Consider the following 24,021-nt stretch of genomic DNA (forward strand, 5'->3'; position numbering starts at 1 on the left):
CCAGTTTGTTTTTTATGCATGTAGATCGTGTCAAATGTATAGATGATGTAATCGATGTGCCATGTTAGAATTAAACGCTAGATTTGTACTTTTTTTTCTTCTTCTAATTATTGCCCACAGGGTTTCAGGGAATAGTTTCCACGATGAATTAAAAGCAGGATGTGAAATTAATGGGTTTTCAGTTGACACAAAATCCCATTGAATGTTGTAACTGGCAGATTGAACAATTAGGCAGCAGCTGATAGAGTATCATTGAAAAGCTGGCTATTCAGTATCCATAGGGAACCGATTTTCATGAACGTCTTTGAAAGCCAAGTTAAGTACTTATAGAAACCCAAAGAAAAACGTCTTTTTTTTGTTAATGAGTACCCAGTACTAATAATCTAGTCAATTAATCAACTTATACTCTTGTATTAAGTACTATATTTTGTATATTGACAGTTGGTATATCAGTCTTTAAAGTTTTACGTTTACTCTATAATCAGAAGTGCTTGGTAGGCATTTCCGATACTCTTGTATTTATTGAAGTTAAATCTTTTATCGTATTGTATGTAGTTTATTTACCTCAGCATTCTTACTACTTTTTTGTTTTCTAAAACGGGTTTCTACTGTGGAATATGGTTTGCATTCTTTCATTGTCAAATACCTTGCATTTTCAGTTTGTACACACCCAGAAAATATTGCTAGAAAATCTTGGTATTACTGCTTCACATCTGACTAGATACTTTCAGTGAAGTTCTGTACTTTTTCCATGCACGACCACTGTTTCATGATTACCAAAGTTAATCCAGGCTGTTGAGAATACAGGGGGATAATTTACCATTTTATCAATGATGTTTCTTTCAGTATTGAAATTAAAACCACTAATGTACGTTGACTTCACATTGTGTTTGTCTGTATCGATCAATTCTTCAGTGCTTGAACAAAATCTGTTTATTGTGGTGTGTTCCCAACAAAATTGAAAGATCAGCTCTCTTGCAATACGATCTAACTTAAATAAATATATGGATGTAATCGGGGGGGGGGAGAAGGTGAATAAGGCCCAGTAAAAAAAAAAGGCCTGTCGATCGTTACCGCCTGCATCCTTTTTCGACGCCGCATCCTTTCATTTTTTTTCTCGCCTCAAAAAGCTATTTTTTTTATCATGCAAACTTCGGTATTGGGGAACATCGGTATTGGGTAAAATAGGTATGCACCCCCTGCGAGCCCCTCATCTTCGTCCTTTTTGATGAAAATCCGGAAAATCAACTGATATTTTTTTACCTAAAATGTTTTAGTCTCAGGATGTGCACGCGCATGTGCAGAGTAACACTACAAACTGCCATACAACCTGTTTGAAAGAAAAACACGATCTACGCTTCTAAAATAATGCCAAATGCACATTTGAAAATACAAAACCACCAACTACACAATACTTGAAGTACGTGTTCTAAGGGAGAACATCAACTACACGGTTGGAAATAAAAAAGTAACGTACTTGTTCGAAAACAAAATGCCGTGTAGTTCGTGTTTCAAACGTAGCGCGGCTATGATGCGCATGCGCCAGACTGCAATATAACAAGATGGCTGCGCCCATGTTACTTCGAAGAATCCCACAGTTTTTGAAGATTCAGTTTTGGTTATATGGAGAGTCCAGAATTCCCGATGCAGTTAAAAAGGTAAGTCGAGTAGACAACACTGCAAGACATGGTCATGGTTTGGAATTTGCCGGCGCTGGCCAATGTTAACTGACTTACTTTTTGGTTTGAGCTGAGTGCTAGCTAGCCCCACTAGCATGACTAGTGTGGCCGTCGGTATGCATAATGCTGCGCTGAACCTAAGGCCACACACCGTGGTCCGCGCACTACTGAGGACGTTTTCATAAAAATTGCAGGGAATTTCTTACATATGGTTGTATTCTACGATGTCCCATCTATCACTTCTGGGATGCTTAGGTGTACTGTAATGATGTTCAATTTTCCGAGATATTCTTGAATCTTTCTGGAGCCCATATGCACTCGTGAAACGTTCGGTGATGGCAGCCATTTTGAATGTGACAAGAGATGACCTCAAGCTGTGACGTCGCGTTTATGCAAATTGCTTGTCGAGCGAGGGCGCGAGTTGCAAATACGACGGCTGTTTCCTGTGCCATAGATCCTGAATAGAGATCAGTGCACGTGGCCCCCAGACGATAAATGCAGTAGACCTAGACCTACCTAAGCACCAAAGATGACTTCCAGAAAAATGTGTTATGTATGATAAACAAGACGTACTCACGTTACGAAAATGTAATGTGAGTTACCGTGGAATTGCCCAGAGGACAATTTGAACTGTTTGTATGATTGAAGTTACAACGACAATGAAACCATGGACAAACCAGATCTTGTCGCAGTAAAAAAAGTCCCAAGAAATAGTCGCTGTACATCTTCAGTGTCGTGCCGGTAAAATAAGTTTTTTAAATTGGACACCGATTCACAGTATACAAATATTGACTGCTTCGGTTGGTGTAGTAAAACTAGCCTCCAGAGGTGATCCATAGACATTCTATTTTCCCGAGGCGAAGCCGAGGGAAAATAGAATGCTCCATGGATCACCGAGGGAGGCTAGTTTTACTTCACCACGAGATAAAGCATTCAATATTTGTTTTATAACACTTCACCCACAGATTCTGCTTGGTTATAATATTTTAAATTATTTAAATCTGAACACAGTTGAAATAAACTTCAATTTCAATACAAAATTGGTGGAAAATGTATTTCTCTCTTCCAAACTACCCCTTCGCGAAATGTTTGAACCCAACTCTGTGGCGCGCTCTCTTTGGAACAAAACGCGCACACCAGCATGCATTTGCACACAAATGCCGCGCCGTGGAAATAGTACTTTGGTTGCTAATGGTATAGTACTTTGGTTGCTACGGGTATAGTACTTTTGGCCGTGCACAGAAAGATAGCAAAAATAGAAAGTATCATGTGACTCGCTCTCGGCCAATCAAGACACAGAATCTGCGGGTGAGGTGTTATAATTGCAAATATACACTGCCATATAAATCAAAACTATGTTTTAGAACTATTAACATGCAAGAGGGGCCATAGCTACACAATCACCCTTTTAACCTCATTTTTCCTTTATTGACAGCCTCTGCTCATAGCTGGACTGCAGACAAGTTGCACAAGACGACATCAGTCATCTGGTGTGAGTATTTCAATTCTAACTTGATCAAGTCTTTCAATTTTATTTGGCGCTTTTCTAGCTTTTGTTGTTGTACCGGTATTTTGATTGACAGCGTGCAGTAATCATATCCCGTTTTGGGGACAGTTTTGTTGGTGTATTTCAATTGACAAAGTGCAGCAATTTTGGAGATACACTTTTGTTGGTGTATTTCAATTGACAAAGTGCAGCAATCATATCCTGTTTTTGGACATGAATGAGAAGTTGAAATAGGTTCAGGAAAGTTGTTTAAAACTGATTAGAACCCTTGTTAAGTGGGGTTTTTTTGGGGGGGGGGGGCAAATGTAAGCAAATGATGCCATTGAGTTTTGCATATAGGAGCTTTGAGTTTTTTCATAGCCCTAGTCCGCCTAGGCTTGATTCAAAGAACGGAATCGTTTCATAACTACTCCAAATACCTGCCACACGGGAATCTGCAAGCAAAAGGCTAAGTAAGATTTGAGGCTTTGCATGGTGGAGATACTAAATAATGAAAGGTTTGCGGAAACACCATGTGCGAATAATTTCTCAACTAAGAGAATGGTTCTGAAAAGAACCAGAGGTATAAACTCGACGTTCTGGTCAGTATGCTCTGACCGTCTTCAGGAAGGCACTCTCCTGAAGAACTAGATCACTGAAGAACCCTTAGGCACTCTCCTGAAGACGGTCAGAGCATACTGACCGGAACGTCGTGTTTATATCTCTGGTTCTTTTCAGAACCATTCTCTTAGTTGAGAAATTATTCGCACATGGTGTTTCCGCAAACCTTTCATTATTAAGCAAAAGGCTAGCAACCAGTACAAAATGAAAGCATTGCATTAGTTGCACCCACTTCCAGTGGGTTTTCTGCTTTTGGATCTCTGTACAGTATCTGGCTAGTCAAGGTCGGTTGAAGCCATATAAGGAAGACTGTGTCGGTTACAAATGAAAAGGAAAGCTTGCTGTCGTAGATCTGGTGGGTTTTTTTCTTTACCTTTTGTCTGCGACGGTTTACAGTGTTTCATATGTCAAGGTTCACTTTTGGGTATCACATAAATTCACCTTTTTCAACGATTTTAAATATAATCACGTTGGAAAAATTGTCCTTTTTCAGAGCATCATAATACAAAAATGGGTGTCAAATCTTGATACAGCGTGCGCCAAATCTTGAAACAGTGCTTTCTTTATTGTACTCATAGAACGTTCATATATTGGCTGCCATAGTTTGAAGACCGGGGGCTCTGTGGTCAAAAAGCGACATAACTTACTGTACGGTGTAATGGCCATGTTCTATCCAGTCAGCATATAGTTAAAGGGAATGTACATCATTGGCTTTTGCTGTAATTTTCAGAAATGAACTACATGTATTTGAGGGGTTAGTGTCATAGATCAAATATTGTTACACTGACATGTTTGAAATGTTGTGTTCGAAAATGCTGGAAAAACCAAGAAAAACAAAAAAAATCAAGTAGTCTGGTTCCCTGACTCCACTAAACATAAAATGGATCAATTTATAGATGCCAGAAAATTGTAAGGTAAGGGAAGTAAGGGAACCAGTCTAGCCGGCCTGCACCCGTTCATGAACATGTAACTAATAGCAAACACAATTTGGACTGGGAAAATAAAGGTAAATTTGGAGCAGTAGTTGAAAAATAGTTAGGTTTTTCCAACGGTGATCGGCCGACCACCGTTGGAAATGTATACAAAAATACAATTTTCTTAAAAATGACTTCACACCTGGTGCCATAATTTGACAGGATGCTTCAGACTGTCATTTACCAACATCCTAGTAAGGTATTTCGTAAAAACTTGGTAGTTTTATTGTTCGATGTTTGCAAATGTTGTATATTCCCTTTAATTGAGGGATTTTGTGCTTCTTTTTGACAGCACATACCAGCTCGGTATGGGGGTTGGCACACCGTGACGTTAATTCCTGGCGATGGAATCGGCCCAGAGTTAATGTCTCACGTGAAGGAGGTTTTCAGGTGAGTATTGTCAGTGCAGTCGTTGTGATCTAGTTCTCAACGAAGGATTCCTCAAAAGTACACTTTAGACACTGTAGCTAAAAAGCTTTATGAAAAATACCAAAGAGAGAATTTGTTAAAATGGTCAGTTTTTCTAGGTGAAAGGAAAAGTCTGAATAATGCTCAAAAGAAATCCACAGATGTAGCAAATCATCCACATGTTTACCATGGTGGGATTTGAACCTGGACCCCAAAAGTGGAAGGCTAACATGCCCCCTCCCCCCAAAAAACCCCAAATAACTACCACGGACAGCTACCAGAAACACTCGGCAGCAGAGGTCACAGGTTCAAATCCTATCCCAAACAATTTCTTTATATTAACCCATTAGTCATGTTAGTCACTGTACTGTCCCCATCTGTCCTGCCTGTTACTCCCTGTACCATCCCAAACAGCCCTAGCACTGTACTGTTCCTATAGTTTCATCGGGAAGTAGATATGTTGGCTGCGATCAGTGGATTTGCGCTTTTGCTTGATTTGTGCTATCGCTTGTGTAGAAATGTGATTCGGTCGATCTTGTACAAAATCTCAGACTTTAATTACTTCCCTTCTTTTAAACCAATCTCCAGAGCTGTGATATTGACAGAAAGTGTGATCGATCAATGGGTCTTATGCACGAGTTGGTTTTTTTTGTCGAGTTCCCTAAATGTATTTCTTTAATTGTTAACTGTTGAATGGGATGGCGCCAGACTATTTATGCAGGCATAATGCAGCCTTATTTTTCTGTCATTTTTTTTTAAAATCTGGCTTTAAACATAAGGGAATGTTTATTACAAATTTTAAATTATTAATTGAAGCAGACTGGAATTAATTAGTAATTAACGTGCTTTCGTTTCTCTTCGCAAGTTCCAAATATTAAGATTTTACCTCGTTTTCGTATATTTTACCGACTCGTGCATAAGGCCCATAGCAGCATAATCAGCCAGTGGTGGCACGATCAACTGATCATGCCAATTGGACGATACCCCAGATCCACCAATTGCGCCCAACAAATACAACATAATACAATGTTTAAAGATATAGTCCATCATTTGTAATTTGTGCATTTTGTTCGTTTGAAGCAACAAAAGTGTTCAAAATCTAATGAAGGATACTGAACAACTAACCTGATGAAGTTTCAGCTCAGCTTCAGCTGTATATTCCGAGAAAAACAGCATTCTAGGATCTCAATTTCAAATCAAAAGTTGCTGAATCATGTTTTGAATTGCAGCTATACGCGATGTCGCACACTGATCCGACGAATTATAGCAACCGCGCGCGCCTGTGCGTCGTTCCAATGCTTGCGCGCGCTGCGCCGAATAACAAAACGAACTAATTTAAATTTTCCTACGGTGCGTCTTAAGACGCACCGTTGGAAAGGCCTTCTTTCGTTGATTACTTCAAAATGATAGCTTGCCAGAAAGATTAATTTCACAGGGAGTTTAGTCCTCTTACTATCTTTCAACCAAGTATGTTTTTCAACAATAATACTCCAGATACTTTTTCGGATGGCTGCAAATGGTGGACTATAGCTTTAACGGGTGCTAATGGGTTGATTAAAGTCAACATGGTCGGTTTTCCTTTTGATTGACTGTTTTTCTAGGCATGCCGATGCTCCGATTGATTTTGAGGAGTTCACGTTGAGTGGGGAGAGAGAATCAGTCGAAGGAGAAGGAGTAGAAGACGCAATAGTAGCCATCAAGAGGAACGGGACGGCGCTGAAAGGAAACATCCACACGGATGTCAACCGATTTGCTGTCTGTAAATCGGACAACGTTCGTCTCAGGTGCGTACATTTGGGCAAGTTTGTCAACATCGATCCTACTGGCCAAACAAGCTATGCGTGTAGCAGGCATGCAACTTTTCCTCGGATCCGCTGATTTCCTCGTTTTTTTACTTCTCGTGAATGCCATTACAAATTGAAAAACACTGTACAAAGTCTTGTGTGGTTTCGAATTTCCTTGTTTTTTCTAAAATCTCAGTTGCATGCCTGGTGTAGGTTTGGACTTTATATCAATAATGTTGTATAGTGATAATTGTTTTTTTATACCAAGCAAAACCAAATGATGTCAATATACCGAAATGCGTACGACCTCCTTATGGAATCTCATTACCATGGGTTTCCTTCTTGAATGTGACCACATGCTTGCAAAATCCCATTAAACAAAAAGTGACGGAAATAACTTGGTCGGGCCTGCACTACATGTATATGGATAATTGTGACCTGTTCTGTCAAAATCAGACTTTTCTGGGCGTAAGGTCAAAAATGATATTTTTACATATTGTTAACATATGTTCTTTTTCCTTTTAATAGGTGGTTTAATTTTTGAAACTGGTCATTTCTGGGCAGAGTTATGCTATTTTGAAGTTCATTGTGTCGAAAAGTAGAAAACGGAGAAAATGGCCACGTACGTCACAAAACAGTTATTTCTTTAACTGATATACCTTATCAAAATCATCAAAAATAGTATATGTAGAGTTCAAATTAGGGTTTCAAACTTTTATAATATATTTTAGACATGTTCAGGATTACAAATATGCAAACATTTGAAAATCGATAAAAATCACCCCACAGCGTTTTTTGGCCCTATCTCAATTTCAACCTCTGCCCAGAAGCGTCTGCTTTTGACAGAACAGGTCACAATTGTATAAATTCTTGTGACCACGGTATCTAGATAAATTGGAAATTGTGCTCACTAGTCATCCAGCAGGGCCTTTGGATTTCTGCCCGTGCTGCCTATTTGCAGTTTCCTAATACCACCTGTGTGATTGTATTTTAATAACATCGTCGCGTCAGTGCAACAAGGTCGTTATCTCCTAAAATGGCATGAACGACGAAAACGCGAGTTTTAGAATGTCAAAAGGTCGTATCTCGCTTAAAATAACCCGGATGTACACGCAAAGTCAATGGACGTCGAGATACGACCTTGTTGCACTGAGCGTATTCGCGCGAGATACGACTTTGTTGCAGAATGAAGTTACGACCTTGTTGCACTGACGCGACGACATAATAGTCCGTCCAGAAAAGTACCTGATAATACCGAACACTGCTCGATATTTCTGTGACGTTATACCATAGACTCTGGGAATCCAATACTGCACAAGCCTAGTTGAGTTTACCAGTACGTTCCTGGTACCACCTCTTGTTACGACATTTGTGTTGATGATTCACAGGGTTGGGCTGGACCTGTTTGCCAACGTGATCCACTGCAAGAGCCTGCCGGGCCTGAAGACCAAACACAGCAACATTGACATCACCATTATCAGAGAAAACACGGAGGGTGAATACTCCAGCTTGGAACACGAGGTCTGAAACACACTGAGCAATTCTTACACCCCCCCCCTCTCTCTCAGTGACAATCTTTGTACGTCAAACGCTATCATTTGACAGGTTTTAACAGGTCTGTAAACTGGCCTCATATTGGTACAATTGACAGGCTGTGGTAGGTATGTTAACTGAAGGTACCATGCCTTGACTGACATTGATACGTGTGGTGGGTCAGTGGTGGTGAGTGCCCGTCAATGATGGATTTAGCTCAGTAACCATGAAGGCACAAAAGGTTCGCTAATGCATTCCAGCCTAACAAAGGCATCGGCCTTTAAAATCAGGCATACATTTTTTCCTCGGATCCGCTAATTTCCTCGTTTTTCACTTCTCATGAATGCCATTACAAATTGAAAATCACTGTACAAAGTCTTGTGTGGTTTAGAATTTCCTTGTTTTTTCTAAAGTCCATTTGCATGCCTGTGAAATGGCTGCTAAACAAGTATTAATGGTCACCCTATCTATCAAACCCCTTCAACAGGCTTTGACAAATATACGGTTTTAAGCTATAGTCCATCATTTGCAGCTATCCGAAAAGTAACTGGCATAATTATTGTTGAAAAACATACTTGGTTGAAAGATAGCAAGGGGACTAAACTCCCTGTGAAATTATTCTTTCTGGCAAGCTGTCATTTTGAAGTAATCAACGAAAGAAGGCCTTTCCAACGGTGCGTCTTAAGACGCACCGTAGGAAAATTTAAATTAGTAGTTCGTTTTGTTATTCGGCGCAGCACGCGCAAGCATGGGCACGACGCACAGGTGCGCGCGGTTGCTATCATTCGTCCGATCAGTTCGCGACATCGCGTATAGCTACAATTCAAAACGAATTCAAAACATGATTCAGCAACTTTTGATTTGAAATTGAGATCCTAGAATGCTGTTTTTCTCGGAATATACAGCTGAAGCTAAGCTGAAACTTCATCAGGTTAGTTGTTCAGTATCCTTCATTAGATTTTGAACACTTTTGTTGCTCCAAACGAACAAAATGCACAAATTGCAAATGATGGACTTTATCTTTAATCCATAGGGGATCTGGTAGGTGGTGACCAGCCTGTACAAAAGCTATGGGAGAGGAAGTGGGTATATTTTTTGACGGTTTGTGACAGTTATATCAGTAGGAGGGTGGTATCTACAAAACTACTTTTGCCAAAGGAAACAAAGCACTATTAAAAACAATTATCCCTGTTCATCAGGCCATGAGATCATTTTTCTGCAGCAGCTTGAGGTCAGCGCAATTAGGTCTCTACCCTCACAGGTAGCCATGTATTCTCCTGGGTGGAGAGAGGCAATTGTAGTGAAATGTCATGCCCAAGAACACAAGCACAATGCTCCCTGTCAGGGTTCGAGCCCTTATCCTGCCAGACGCAACACAGTGCATCAGATGTAAAAGTCTGTGGAGCCTTGCTGCATAGAGCCATCAACACCAGTGCATAAATGGCCAATTCTGAGATGATGAGAGCTAGTCCCATTGAACAATGCCACAGTTGTATACTGCTGCAGTTGGTGACCACAGACTCTGAGGCAGTTTGGCCTTGAGACTTTTTTAACCTGATGGATCTTGCTTAATTGGGCAGGATTCTTGCTTTGACAAGTGTTGTATGTTGTTGCGTTTAGCAGGCATTCTAGCCAAAATCCCCTATAAGGGGATGAATGTTCAAAATGGAAAATGCCATTTGAATGATGATCGAATATTCGGTATATTCGTCATAGTTCTAAAATACACATTCAAAGTATAATTTTGAAAGACTTTTGCAGAAGGGTTTTATTTCAGTCTTTTAGAACTCAAAGCAGGACTGTTCTTATCAGAACAAAAAGTACTTAGCGAAAGTTGATACTAAGCAGGACAAGTTCTTTTCAGAACTAATATCTTCTAAGCAGTAGTTATTACCACATGGTGTTACCGCAAACCGAAACGATACAAGTTTCATTTCTGTTTGTTAAATCGATCAGTTACAAGCATTTTCTTTTCAAAATATGTCTTTTACATCCCTGAATCCATTTAAGTTTGTTTTAGTTTGCTCATTAGATGGTTTATAAACACATAAAAAGTGTTTAACTCCTTATTTTGTTTGTTTGTTTGGTTTGGTTTTTTTGGGCAGAGTGCAAATGGTGTGGTGGAAAGCCTCAAGATCATAACAGCCGAACGGTCAGAGCGCATCGCCAAGTATGCATTTGACTACGCAACCAGGCACAATCGTAAGAAGGTGACTGCCATTCACAAGGCCAATATCATGTGAGAAAATGTTCCTTTCTTTACCGTATTTAGTTCATTCTCATAGCTGCCAACTATTAAGAATTTTTCGTAATTATTACGAATATTTTGTTAAATTACGAAAATACGAATTGCCACTAAAAAATTACGAATTTCCCACTTTCTACCTAACAAAAAAAAATATGTGTAATGTATCGTTTTTGCCCGAAAACTTCTGGCGAAATGCTTCGATAATGGATTGACTGGTGACAAGTCTAATAAGCAATGCAGTCAAGCACCTGATAGACACCATTGCTATGTGCGCAGTGGAGTACTTGAGGACCAGACTAAAAATATTTTTCAGTGGTGTGTCATTTTGTGTGCACTTCGTGGATGTGTGGATGTGTGTACTGACTACTTTTCAGTGATGGTCGTGAGCACATTGGTCGCTTATTTACCGGGATAAGACCTATCAGTGCAAGATTTTGATCATGGAATTTAATAACAGTATGGTTGGAAGAATTGGTAATAGAGTTTAAGTTTATCTCAACGTCCAGAAAAGATAAATCAGCATGCGTTTGCAAGGTATGTTGGCGGGATATTTTTAAATTCTATTGCATACGGTGGCCCTAAATCAATGTGTGTACAAACATACAAACTCGAAACTCATAGCATGCATCTCAGAAAAATATGAGTACACGTTATTATTGTTATTATTTATTTGACTTCAACAAACAAATACCTTAGACAGTAAAACAAGATTTTTTTTTATTACTAAATTATTTTTTTTTTAATTATCCTATGGCCTACAGTACATTGTTAATCACAACAAGAAGGGTATGCACATGTATGTGTACATGTAAACCATGAACCTATACTCGATGTTGGTAAAGCTGGTACATACACTGTTATTAGTGTACGCGCAGTTGAAAATGACCGCGCGGGAGGATTACTAATTTGGATTTTGAAAAGTTGGCAGCTATGCATTCTTTATGTAAAATCAACAAGGAAGTTATTGATGTTCAGCCTTAGCCATGTTAGCCCTATCAACTCAGCCCTGTGTAAAATTGATCGCCGACAACCGAAAATTTCAGAGTATTGTATTTTGTGTTTGCCGCCCTCTTTTGACTCATGTTTGATACCATTTTTTAGCTTTATTGACTGGCTACCCAGTGGTGTCATTCGTTTTTGTATCTGAACGTTACGCTTTCAAAAAAAGATTAAAACAACCCAAAATTTCACTTTTCAAAATGGCCGCCATTGAGAGGGGGGTGTCATATTTTGATATTTTTTTCACAATGTGTTATTGCCTAGCTGACAAGCTTTCAGTTGGCATATACCGGTAACTTACCCAGACATAATAAAGAATACTAATGAAAATAGTCCAAGAATTTAACTTAGTCAAAAAAACCTCAAAATTAGGGCTGAGTTTAAAGGGTTTAAGGCCCTCTCACGCTTTGTGATGCAATGTGAATTTGACGTAATAAGTGTTAGCATGCAGTGAAATTTGCCAAGCTTTATAATTTTGCTCCCTTTTTTGTGAATTTGTAATGCGAATTCTTGCTGTGGCATAACAAATTCATGTTTGTGAATGTGTTTGATCTATGTAACAGTCAAGTCCTTCATGAGTCAGACACAAATACTGAAATATGTGACCTGTCGTCACGAAATGAGCTTAACCCTAACCCCCTAGGCTCTTGCACTAGAAAGGATACCAAACCTAACAAATTTCAACAGCTGCATACAGGTCTGTAAGCACTGGTACCAAAACTGCCAAACTCCAACAGGCCTTGTACGGGGAACAGTACTAAACCTGCCAAACTCCAACTGTTGGAGTTTGATTGACTTGGTATGGATGGGCCTATGCATTGTCGAGTGATTGGATAGGGATGGTACCAAACCTAACAAAATAAAGCAATATATTTGACCAGGAACTGTACTGGGGACCGTGGGTGAGCGTACCCACGAAGAAATGCCTGTGAACTCCCATGTACATGCACATTTGACCACAAACTGTGCTGAGGACCGTGGGTGAGCATACCCACGAAGAAGTGCCAGTGAACTCCCTCAAACTCCAACGTGTTCACAAATCTCATGCCCTTCTGCCCCGAACCTCACAAAATTCAACAGGGTCTCCCTGGGCCTTTGGTACCCAGTCAATCAAAGTCCAACACCAGCTGGCCAGTGTTCGGTACTAACCCTGCCAAAATCAAGCAAAACCCGCTGTTGGAGCTTGATGGGCTCAGGGTTGTTAGGGTTAAAGTTGGAAATTGCCATTTTGCAGTACAGTGGGGAAAAGCCACAATTTGAAAGGGTGATCAATTTTTTGGGTGAACCTTAATCTGTAAGTCCTGTGCGACCTTTCTCCATTTTTTGTTGTTGTTCTGTCAAAGATCTGTTACCTTAACTCCCTAGGCCTTTTTGCTAGGATGTAGCCTCAATCCTGCAAAATCCTCCAATTGGCCTCATGGAAAAATAGCATATAGCCTCAATCCTACAAATTCCTCCACTATTTCATGCCTATGGTCTGTGGAGGTGTGACCACTGCCTGAATCCTGCAACATCCTGCGGCAGTGACTGTCAATATGTTGAGGCTTGGCCAGTGACATCCTGGAGCAGTACGGAGGATTTCAAGCATAATCCAGGCCTATATATATGCATGGCTGAGCAAAAACAACACAAGGTCCGGCCCAACACCTTTGACAAAGTGCATCCTACGAAATCAGTAACACACTTTTGCCATGTAACCCCAATCCTCCAAATTCCTCCACTTTGGCAAAAGACGATTTTGAAGGATTCAGGGCGGTTAGGGTTAAAACCTATTTCATCCTGTTTTACATTGACTGTGCAAGATATTTAAATGCCATTTTCTCAAGATTCAGTTTCACCACTTCCAGTAACTTGGTGGTCTATATTTCCGTTACTGAACTCGATACCTCTTAATGTTGTATACCATTGAAAAGCTCTTGTCCTGCAGAATCCAGATATATAAAAATCTCAATTCTTAAAAAGTCTGACTTGAAGCTCATTTTGTGATGACAGGTCACATATAAGCTGGTGCTGTTAAAATTAAATCTGAGTAACTAGTCGCATTGATTGGAGTGTTTGGGCATTTCATTATGAGTTGAAAGTGCAGCATCTTTACAAATATTCATGGACTTCTTGCATGTGTATGCTAGCTGTATGTCCAAACATTCACATTCCTACCCTCCAAAATATTGAGCCAGCACAGCCTTAGCACCTTGGCTTGATTCCTATTTTAACCCTAACGGCCCTGAATCCTCCAAAATCCTTTTTGCAAATTGGAGGAATGTGCAGGATTGAGGTTACATGGCCAAAGTACGTTGCTGATTTCGGAGTACGCACTGTGTCAAGGTCTTGGACCGGACCTTGTGTTGTTTATGCTCAGCCGTGCATAAATTTAGTCCTTGATTATACTTGACATCCTCAGCACTGCTCCAGGATGTCACTGCCTCTGCCTCAGCCTATTGACAGTCATAGCCGGAGGATTTTGCAGGATTCAGGCAGTGGTCACCCCTCCATGGACCATATTTTAGAAATAATGGAGGAATTTGCAGGATTGAGGCTATATGCTATTTTTCCATGAGGCCAATTGGAGGATTTTGCAGGATTGAGGCTACATCCTAGCAAAAAGGCCTAGGGAGTTAGGGTTAAAACTTTTTATTTCAGTTTATGTAAGGATTTGGAAAAGGACTTTACTACATCAATACTTTTTCTTGCAGGAAACTCGGCGATGGTCTGTTCCTGGAGAGTTGTCATAGCATGTCTAAGCTATATCCAAAGATTGAATTCAATGACATGATAGTGGACAATTGCTGTATGCAGGTACGTGTTGAGCAAAGAGACAATGACATACTTCATACCAAACAGTGATATTTTAGAAATGAGACTATTTTTTGAGCAACTATCAACATTTTCACCCACAGATAGTCATCACGATATGAACTGACATAAATTTAGGGTTCAATCTGCTCTTTCTAATGCTTTAAAAAAGTTAAGAGAGATATATGTGATGCGATCAAGCTAAATGAGTCGTTTGTTGGCCCTTATCAAATTTTGGTGTTTATTACATTTGTGAATAGAGCTATCTTTCAGTTTTTATTTGGTGAAAACCTCATGTCAATACGACCATCCGTTCAGAAGTTATGGGACTTAAACACAGGCAGATCAGAAAGAAGAAATAGAGAAATCAAACAGAGAAATCAACAATTCAAAATTGAAGTGTTTATTGAGCAACAATAAACATGGTTATTGAATATTAATTCCTCAGCAAAAATGTCACATTTTAACTACTTTGTCTTAATCGTGAGTTTTTCTCAGAAAAAAATCATTGACAAGAAAGGGGACATATGTAGCCTTCCGATTTTACAAAAAAGTCGATTTTGAAATGTTCACCCCCACTGACCTATATTGGGCTGTATCTTAAAATCAAAATTGACGACAAACGACTCATTTACATGTAGCTTGATCGCGTCATTAGTACAGGGCTGTCTTACTACATGGGGGTGTCGGAAAGTCAGCATTGCACGTTGTAGTAGGCAAAGATCATTTAGGACCGCGTGCAGTAGGTAGTAATCAAGCCTTCAAGGCTGTGATGGATGGCAAGAACCGTTAGAAAAACGCAGAGCCAACACCCAGTGCTGGGCCGGCACGCTTATGACAACCGTGCACGGCACAGGTAGTGACCATTATGCCATTTGATTAAAAAATTGCAATTATTTTCGGCGAAAATACGCCCTACTGTCCAGTTGACAACACATGACGTGATGGCTAACCAAATGCTTGCCTACTATAATGGTGGCGTTCACGGGGAGACTGGATGGTCGCGTGGTGCTTTGACGTCAAAATTAGGATCGGAACTTATTTTTTACTTTTGAGAATCCATGGCTAAAATTCAAGGATTTCTGTGGATTGAAATATAACCTATGTAAAGATTTTGGTTCCTTTGTGAATGCTGGTCAAACTGTAATGCTTTTTAACCCCATGCGCTTGGGAAGCGGTCATGGCCGCAGCCGCTAATCCTCATTGGAATGCAGTTGCCAGCTGTGGTATGCCGTGGCACACGGCTAGTGGGTAGTTCCACAGCTGCTGCTTTTGTGCAGTCCCGCTACCACACAAAGGCTGTGCAGTCATGCGGGCCACTTGCTCTATGTGTGGAGGAATGTCCCCATTATAACCCGTGCTTAAGGGGTTAAAAGTACTTCTGATTCTGAAACAGAACAAATAATCAAACAAAATGAATGTGTAGGTGGTTAAAGTAATGCAACCACAAAACTTGCTGGCGGATAATTATTCAAATCTGACTCACCGACAGGAAATGCCCATTTTAGCATTTTTTTCTAATTTTTTTCTCAATGAAACATTAACCGTACATTTCTGAACATTTTATGTCTCATTCAACACAGCTCGTGTCCAACCCCAATCAATTTGACGTCATGGTGATGCCCAATCTCTATGGCAACATCATCAGCAACATCGGGGCCGGTCTGGTCGGGGGACCGGGGATTGTGCCAGGCCAGAACATTGGAGAGGAATTCGCTGTCTTTGAAACGGTGAGAAGCTTTATCAGATTTCAGTGTTGTACAGTCGTTTTCCTAGTTCCGGATTTTTCCTAGTTCCAGAGAGATTCAAATAAAAACCTACCTCTTTTGGATTAGTCTCCAATAAATTTTTTTCGGATGACGTGCATTTTGAAAAGGAAAATGTAAGCTCCTTGATACACAAAGATTTTTCCGATAAAATCTTTAGAAGAGGAATTTTGGACAGATTTCCGACTCGCACTTCGATGGTTTGTAGAAAATCGCGGGAGCTGCGAATCGACGATAAATTTTCTCTTCGGTATATCACTTGTACCGTGTGATTTCGAATATTTTGTTCATACACTACAGTCCTTAAAACTCTTCCATCGAATGCTTGTTGAATCAAAATAAGTTGTAAGTCTCTAATTTTAGAAAATTCGCCAACGAATGACCGTATGCTTTTGCCTAGTTCCGGATAGTGCGTGCACTTATGACCCAACTGCACGCGCGTTAATCGATTTTGTGTGATGTTTTCTGTGCTGGGTCAAAGATTTTCGGTCCGTGCGTGAGTTCGAGCTGTTGCGCTGCAGACAAAAGTTTCAAAATCATTTACGTTTTTTTCTCTTTTTAAAATTTGCTGGAATTCTCTTGAATGAACTATTTTTGGAAAATGAAATAATACTTTATCAGAAAATATGCTTGATTTGGTTGGTTCTGGCTGGCTTTTTCGCGTGAAGCAGTTTTGAACGATTCGGAACTGATTGAACCGATTCGGAACTAGGAAAAGTGACATCGGTACTTTTGACGTCGTAAAATCAAAATAAAAAGCGCTTAAGTTTTGAAAATTATTTGGTCTCTCCATCACTCAAGGTAAACTTTTTAATCAATTTCACTTGAATTCGTGGAGTAGTTGAGCTGAATGCAGCCTGAATGATGTTTGCTATCCGGAACTAGGAAAACGACTGTAGTCCATCACAGGTCCCGTCACAATAAAATAAAAAAGTCAGTTTACAACTTAAGTCACAAGTAAACCACAAGTCCAGCAACAAGCAACAGGAAATGAACAATAACTAAGGATTGGAAATTTTAACATTTTGAATGCGTGAGAAATGAGGTTTTCCCCTCTGTTGAATTTACAAGAAACTGCAACATCGCTCTTTCTGTATTGTTGATGTACCTTAACGTTGCGCGGCCCCTAACGTGTGTACATTGATTTTTAAACTCTTGCCAGAGGGAAACGTTTATCTGAAATTTCACAGTATTAAAAAAGAAATTTCATCAGACTCTAAACTGTCTGGTTCATAAATCGTGAGTTTATCCACCCATAACAAAGTGAGCAGAGACATTTATTTTGGTGTGATTTTACAATTTTATTTTGAATTGCAAAGTGAACTCTTTAAAAATGCGCCAAAAAATAAGAAAATAGTTTTCTGACAAACTTCTGGTTGGGTATGTGAGTAGAGATAATAATGGTTTATAAGAATTTTCAACTTTAAAGACATTCTTCAAGTGCGCCACGTTAGGGAGCACTCAGCCGATTTGTGCCCAATTTTCGGACGCCACCATTTTTGAATTTCGGACTTAATTTCATGACACGGATATTGTTCACAAAGGTTCAACAGCAAGCACCACATGTGCTGTGCACACTTGTATGGACAGAAATGCATACTACAGGTTACTACTCAGTAGTATTTTGTAGTATCCTAGAGAAGGGTAAGATAAAAGTACCAGTGAGGAATAAAAAAGTACACTGCATGAGGAAAGTCAGGGGAAACGTCGAAGTGCGCCACGTTAGGGCACACCACTACATGTATATTGCGCACAGCGATTGAGCAGTTGTAGCCAATACATTTTGTGGCGTAGCCAAATCATAAAGTTAGTCCTAGATGTAGGTGCGCTGAAGCGCTCTAGGGGGCTGGTCATGAATGATGCAACGGACGTACGATTCTTACTGATGATTACAGGCATTTATTGATCTTGAATCACCGTGAAAACTGAAAGAAGATAGATACAGATATAGAGTTCAATGAGCACCAATTAATTAGAGAATAACAATGAGATCAATTGACTATATAAACAACCACTCGTATGAAATGAATAAATGTGAGCGCATATACTCTCTTAACCAGTACGACGTGTCTGCGCTCTAACAAAATACTGAGAAAGGCATTAATATAAAGTAGCTAATATAAAATGATTGAAATAGCAAATATCGTACCGTTTACGCCTTCAGACCAGCTTAACTACATGCATATGAGGCCGTGGTAAATCGGCAGGAGACTCTCTGTGGCCCAAGCTGAATGAGAATACAAATACAAAACTCTTAAATGTCCTAGATCTATTATAACAGCAAAGGACTAAGAAATAATAAGAAGTAACGTAAGGTATATGGCTCATTTGTATAACATAACAGAAAGGAACATTTTCTTACCTAACGCAGTCGATTAGATGAAGAAATAAGCAGCTAGCGATTATGTAACACTCTTATGTAGGATTATGAAGTGAAAGTGAAAGTAACGTACACGAACGCGCATCATATAGAATGCTCAGTGTGCGCATCGTAAAACAACCTGCGCGCATATTTGAAGGCAAGCCCGCGCGCAAGCTTAAAGGTTAGCCCGCGCGCACTCAACCTGTCACTTACACAAGATGTTCACATTCTTGAAAAATCTTCTAACTTAACCTCTATTATGTTTGATACATGAACATGTACAGCTGTCTTGTTAACTTGAACTGCTCATCATAACTGTGTGACCATGACAGCCAAAACGTAGTCTGTTTAGAGTCTTGTCGAATTTATGGTTGCGGTACCTTAGATTAAAGATGTACACGTACTGTCCTTGCTATTTTTGTGTTTCACCCTGCAAAATAAATTTTACTTTCAAAGTTTTTTCTAGCAATACAAAAGAACAAAAGACGGTTTGGAATAATTTCAACTTTTTACACATGTACATATATTGCAGCCCAGTGATGATTCAGTTCTAGCAGGATAGACTGGTTTCCGCCTCCTATCTGAATAGATAGTGTATGTACCAGGAACCAGTCTACTCACAGGTTCGATCTGTGTGTGCACAAAAGCAGCCTGGAAAACAAGCCTTTTTCATATGGGTGCAAAATAGTAGTTTTCATTATAAACATTTAATTTGAAAAATGGTCAGGAAAACAAAATGAATTTGTTGAAGAGCATTGGACAGTACTCCTTTAGGCCCAAAAAAAAAGTCTCCGATTTCTGGTATGGTGCTTGCCCAAAAAGTGGTGCGGCGACGCGGCTTTTTTTTTTTTTTTTTACCTGATTTTTTTGCTTCAAATGTCGGCTGATGACTGCAAATGGTGCCCGACTAAACTAAGTGCAAATATATTGGAGACCAGAGAGGCCACATAAAGCTTATTCTCGATCATAACCGCATCTAAAAACACGTTAAAATTGAGCAGCAGCAGGATTCCAGTCAAACCAGTGAGTTTGGTGGTTTTGAGACATCATCTTTCATTGAAAAAAAAACTTTTTCATTTTGCCGACGCGCGCGCATACCAGAAACCGGAGATTTTTTTTTGGGCCTTAACGTTATTTTGTTTTCTGTTATCAACCACAAGGCAACTAGAAACACAGGGAAGACCATCGCTGGAAAGAATGTGGCCAATCCCACTGCCACGCTGCTGGCTGGTTGCTTGCTCCTGAGACATCTAGGCCTGAACCAACACGCCGAACTCATCAGTGCTGCCGTCATGAAAACAGTCACACAGAACAAGGTGTGTTCGCTAGGAATATTTATTTCTGGTAGTGAAAACCAAGGATTCTTCCAAAGCGCCTATGGTACTGTAGGTCGCAAGGCTGAAGAAACATGTAGTGAGAAAACAATGAGAAGATGTTTCAGTTTTAGAGGTGGGAGGAAAACCCCAGAAGAATATTCCGGGGAAAACCCACGGAAGCAGGCAGGGACTGAAAACCCAATCCACATGTGGACCAGGGCAGGAATCGAACCCGCGCAATAGAAGTGGAAGGCGAGGAAAAAACAGCTGCGCCTGACCGAAGTAAAGCACTTGGAATTGTTTTGGTAGTCGCTAGTTCAAATCCAACTTGGGTCAATAAGCCATTTGCGAGTTAAATTTCTATAAAATCTGGACACTGACTTAATCCAATGCTTTGCACGTTTTATTTTTCATTCCGCTGACCAAAGAGACTGTTGCTATATCACGTGATTCGGGGCAAGCCTTATGCTAGCAACCCCCGGCTCCGGCATGGTCTGGTGTCTTGCTGCCATTCTCACCCACTGTACAATGTATTGGTGCTGAGCGTCTCTTACGTAACTATGCAAGAGCTTGCCCCGAATCATGTGATTAGCAACGGCATCTTTGGTCTGGAGAATTGATAGTTAAAATGTGCCAAGCATTCTGAGCAAGTCAGTGTAAAGATGTTTTTCAAATGTAAATCCCAAAGTGTATAGGCTCTGTGCACCGACAAAAGAGGGCGCCCTTTTACCTAGCAACGACGTCCCATGGGCGAGACATTTTGCTGGTTGACGCGCACCGTTCCTTGTGTGTGACGCATGTACACCAGGGGATTTGTACTATGTACACGCAGTGGCCGTGCTTCGCGGCAAATGCAGTCAGGCAAGATGGCGTCAGTCGGTCACCCCCAACTGTACTTTCTTTGCCAGTGAGGGGGTACTTGTGAACGGAGGGGATAGGTCTCTCGCTAATGGCTTATTACTTTGTGTAATGGAGTATTGTTGTCCTTCGAACAGGTACATACGGCCGATCTGGGAGGCAGCGCAGCTACATCAGATGTGGTAGAGGGAGTCATCCAAGAGATACAAGCCATCAAACAATAAAGTTATGTGCTTCTTAGATCAACTGTGAAGATACCTGCTATTGTATTTATCTTGTTACAATATGTATAAACCTGTACTATAAAATGCCTGGTAGTAAACCTATGAAGAATTTGCATGTTAGGAATTAGCATTGGAACCAGTAAAAGCACCTGAAAACCCAACATGTTCTCATTCAACTTTGGCCACTCACTTTGCACAAGTCTGGAGTATTAATATTTCAGATAGGAAATATAATTATAGATGCTGGGAAAGCCAAGAACAAATATGCTGTTCTTGTAGTCTGGTTCCCTTACCCTACTTCAGACGAAATGGAGCAGTTTTGGCACCCATGGGATGTGAAACGGATTGCAAACAGAATGTGGACTAACTAAATAACACTTGGGGGCAGTACTTTTCAAAAGAGTCAGTTTTTCAAACGACCATCGTTGAAAATTGATTCAAAAATTCCACTTTTTTAGTTGAAGATGACAGCATACCAGGTGCCACTATTTCTCAGGATTCTTGAGACTATTATTCACTACAAAAGTAAAGGCATTTAATACTAATTTGGTAGTTTTGAAGTATTGTTTTGATGTTTGCAAATGTTGTATATTAACTTTGGCATTGATATCTTTTATTACTTTTTTTGAAATAAACCAAAAATTTATGAAGGTCATTTAAGAGGCATTTTACTCTTTTTTTTTTACAAAATGGCTGATTCAGTTTTTGAAGAAGTCACATTAATATCTTGTTAAAAAACAATTCATAAAGAAAACTGAGTGGCCACATGAGAAAACATTTCAAGAATTTCTGATGTTGAATGCATATCTTTCCCCATGATAATGACATCATTTGTGTGTCAAGACAGCAATATCTTTAAGGAAAATATCAACTACGTGTTCACGCACCTTAATATGGCATGAGCAGTGTACGTGTAGTGTAAAATGTTCTAAACACACACGCATTTTACTCGCAATTTCCATTTAGATACGGTGCAGCATATGAGTGTCACGAATTCGATGACAAAAATGCCAATGCGGGTGAAAATCTGTAGGTAGTGACGTCATTTGAGAGAGACTATTATGGTAATTACCTTAGCATAAATTATGTTAAAGCTATAGTCCATCATTTGCAGCCATCCGAAAAAGTAACTGGCGTATTATTGTTGAAAAACATACTAGGTTGAAAGATAGTAAGTGTACTAAACTCCATGTGAAATTAATCTTTCTGGCAAGCTATCATTTTGAAGTGATCAACGAAAGAAGGCCTTTCCAACGGTGCGTCTTAAGTTGCACCGTAGGAAAATTTAAATTAGTAGTTCGTTTTGTTATTCGGCGCAGTGCGCGCAAGCATTGGCATGACGCACAGGCGCACGCGGTTGCTATAATTCGTCGGATCAGTGCGCGACATCGCGTATAGCTGCAATTCAAAACAATTCAAAACATGATTTAGCAACTTTTGATTTGAAATTGAGATCCTAGAATGCTGTTTTTCTGGGAATATACAGCTGAAGCTGAGCTGAAACTTCATCAGGTTAGTTGTTCAGTATCCTTCATTACATTTTGAACACTGTTGTTGCTTCAAACGAACAAAATGCACAAATTACAAATGATGGACTATGCCTTTAACTTTAGTCACCCCTCCCCCTCCAAATAGCAGATTATGACTTCGAAAGTGGTTGCAGTGTGGATTTGCAGATAATTTATCTACTCTTAAAACTTGCAAAGTCTCCAAATGTTTTCAGTGTTTGCATGGAAAATATTTTCAGTCCTCTGTTCCAGGAAATTACATTTTGTTACTTGAAATGAGGCCGTTAGCCAATTTATGACTTTCTCATTAAATAAAAAATTGCATTTGTTAATGAGCTTTGCGAAATTACATCTGTGTAAAGTTCCATGCATTTTCCCCTCTGTTTTAACTTTTATATATGGAATGTTGAACATTTGTGAGCTTTTTACCTTTGATTAACATCTCCAATTATATATGTAAGCCCTAACTGAAGAGTTTATGTAGAATTGAAGTTGTTGACGTTCTTTGACTGCATTCAAATGATTTACCGTACTTACTTTTCTAGAATTTGTTGCTGCAGATTGATAGTTTAAGGTGCAATACATGTATTTGAACATCAGGTGTTGTTCATGGAGTTATTTATTTGGTTGTTCTGTTTATTTGTCATTACCTCCAGAATACCGGCATGTTTCAGTGAAAAAAAAATAGTTTTGGTAGTTAAAGGGTCAATAAAAAAGTGAACAAAACCAAAGGCTTGTTTGATAAGTCACTCGTAATATGCTTGCAAGGGCCACGGAAATTCAAATTATTAAAATGGGTTAATGAATAGGGCTGCATTTGGTTTGTGACATTTTTATAAGCAAACTGTAGATAAGGCCAACAAAAAAATATTCGGTCTCTGGTCAGACCAAAGTTACGGAATTGACGCGGCGATGCGGCTTTTCTTTTTTTTTTCTTCAAGCTTGGATTGTACAGACAAGGTGGGTACTATATTGCTTTTTTGGTGTCCTCCTGTACATTGGTTTCCTCCATAATTTGCCTTGGTGCTCTCGATCATTTGCCTTGGTGCAATATCCCATTCCTTGGTGCTCTTTGGTAAAAAAAATTGAGGAGGTGCGGCAATAGAGGGTGCTGTTGGAGCTACCGCGGAACATTTTTGAAAAAAAAAAAGATCGACGCGCATGATTAAAATCGACGCGCGCGCTGACCAGAGACCGACTTATTATTTTTTTTGGCCTAAAGGTTGATTTCTATAATTTTCTGACAGGCCTTGTTTGTCTCTTTTATGCTCCTGTCACTTCAAGCTAAAACCCGAATCTTGCAGCCAGCGCCACAGTTTAAATAATTTCATCTGGGAATAACCTTCAACCCCTGTTTTTTTTTACTGCCCCCTTTTAAATATCTGCTTTTAATTACTTTTTTTGTACTATCTGAGCACCAACAAAAACTAATGGCAAAGGGACACAAAACATTTCAAGAGAG

The 24,021-nt window shown here is 39.7% G+C and overlaps 1 protein-coding gene across 1 annotated transcript; it reads left to right on the forward strand.

The window, feature by feature from the left end:
• The first annotated feature begins 1,513 nt into the window (after window positions 1-1,513).
• Window positions 1,514-21,310, forward strand: LOC119722976 (isocitrate dehydrogenase [NAD] subunit gamma, mitochondrial-like). Its single transcript, XM_038193412.1, has 10 exons — window positions 1,514-1,658; window positions 3,115-3,171; window positions 5,053-5,150; window positions 6,770-6,952; window positions 8,341-8,473; window positions 10,591-10,724; window positions 14,426-14,528; window positions 16,109-16,255; window positions 19,814-19,969; window positions 20,965-21,310. The coding sequence occupies exons 1-10, from the start codon at window positions 1,563-1,565 to the stop codon at window positions 21,049-21,051; spliced, it is 1,194 nt and encodes a 397-aa protein (XP_038049340.1). The 5' UTR covers window positions 1,514-1,562; the 3' UTR covers window positions 21,052-21,310.
• Window positions 21,311-24,021: the final 2,711 nt, after the last annotated feature.

This window comes from Patiria miniata, unplaced genomic scaffold (genome assembly GCF_015706575.1).
Source record: "Patiria miniata isolate m_02_andy unplaced genomic scaffold, ASM1570657v1 HiC_scaffold_16, whole genome shotgun sequence".
Taxonomy (NCBI): domain Eukaryota; kingdom Metazoa; phylum Echinodermata; class Asteroidea; order Valvatida; family Asterinidae; genus Patiria; species Patiria miniata.

Excerpts from the sequence above, each read along its gene's own strand:
- LOC119722976 (XM_038193412.1), top strand. The coding sequence starts at position 1,563 with ATGGCTGCGCCCATGTTACTTCGAAGAATCCCACAGTTTTTGAAGATT. Across the intron at positions 8,474-10,590 it reads ACTCCAGCTTGGAACACGAG|AGTGCAAATGGTGTGGTGGA; the intron begins GTCTGAAACACA and ends TTTTTTGGGCAG. Across the intron at positions 16,256-19,813 it reads AATTCGCTGTCTTTGAAACG|GCAACTAGAAACACAGGGAA; the intron begins GTGAGAAGCTTT and ends ATCAACCACAAG.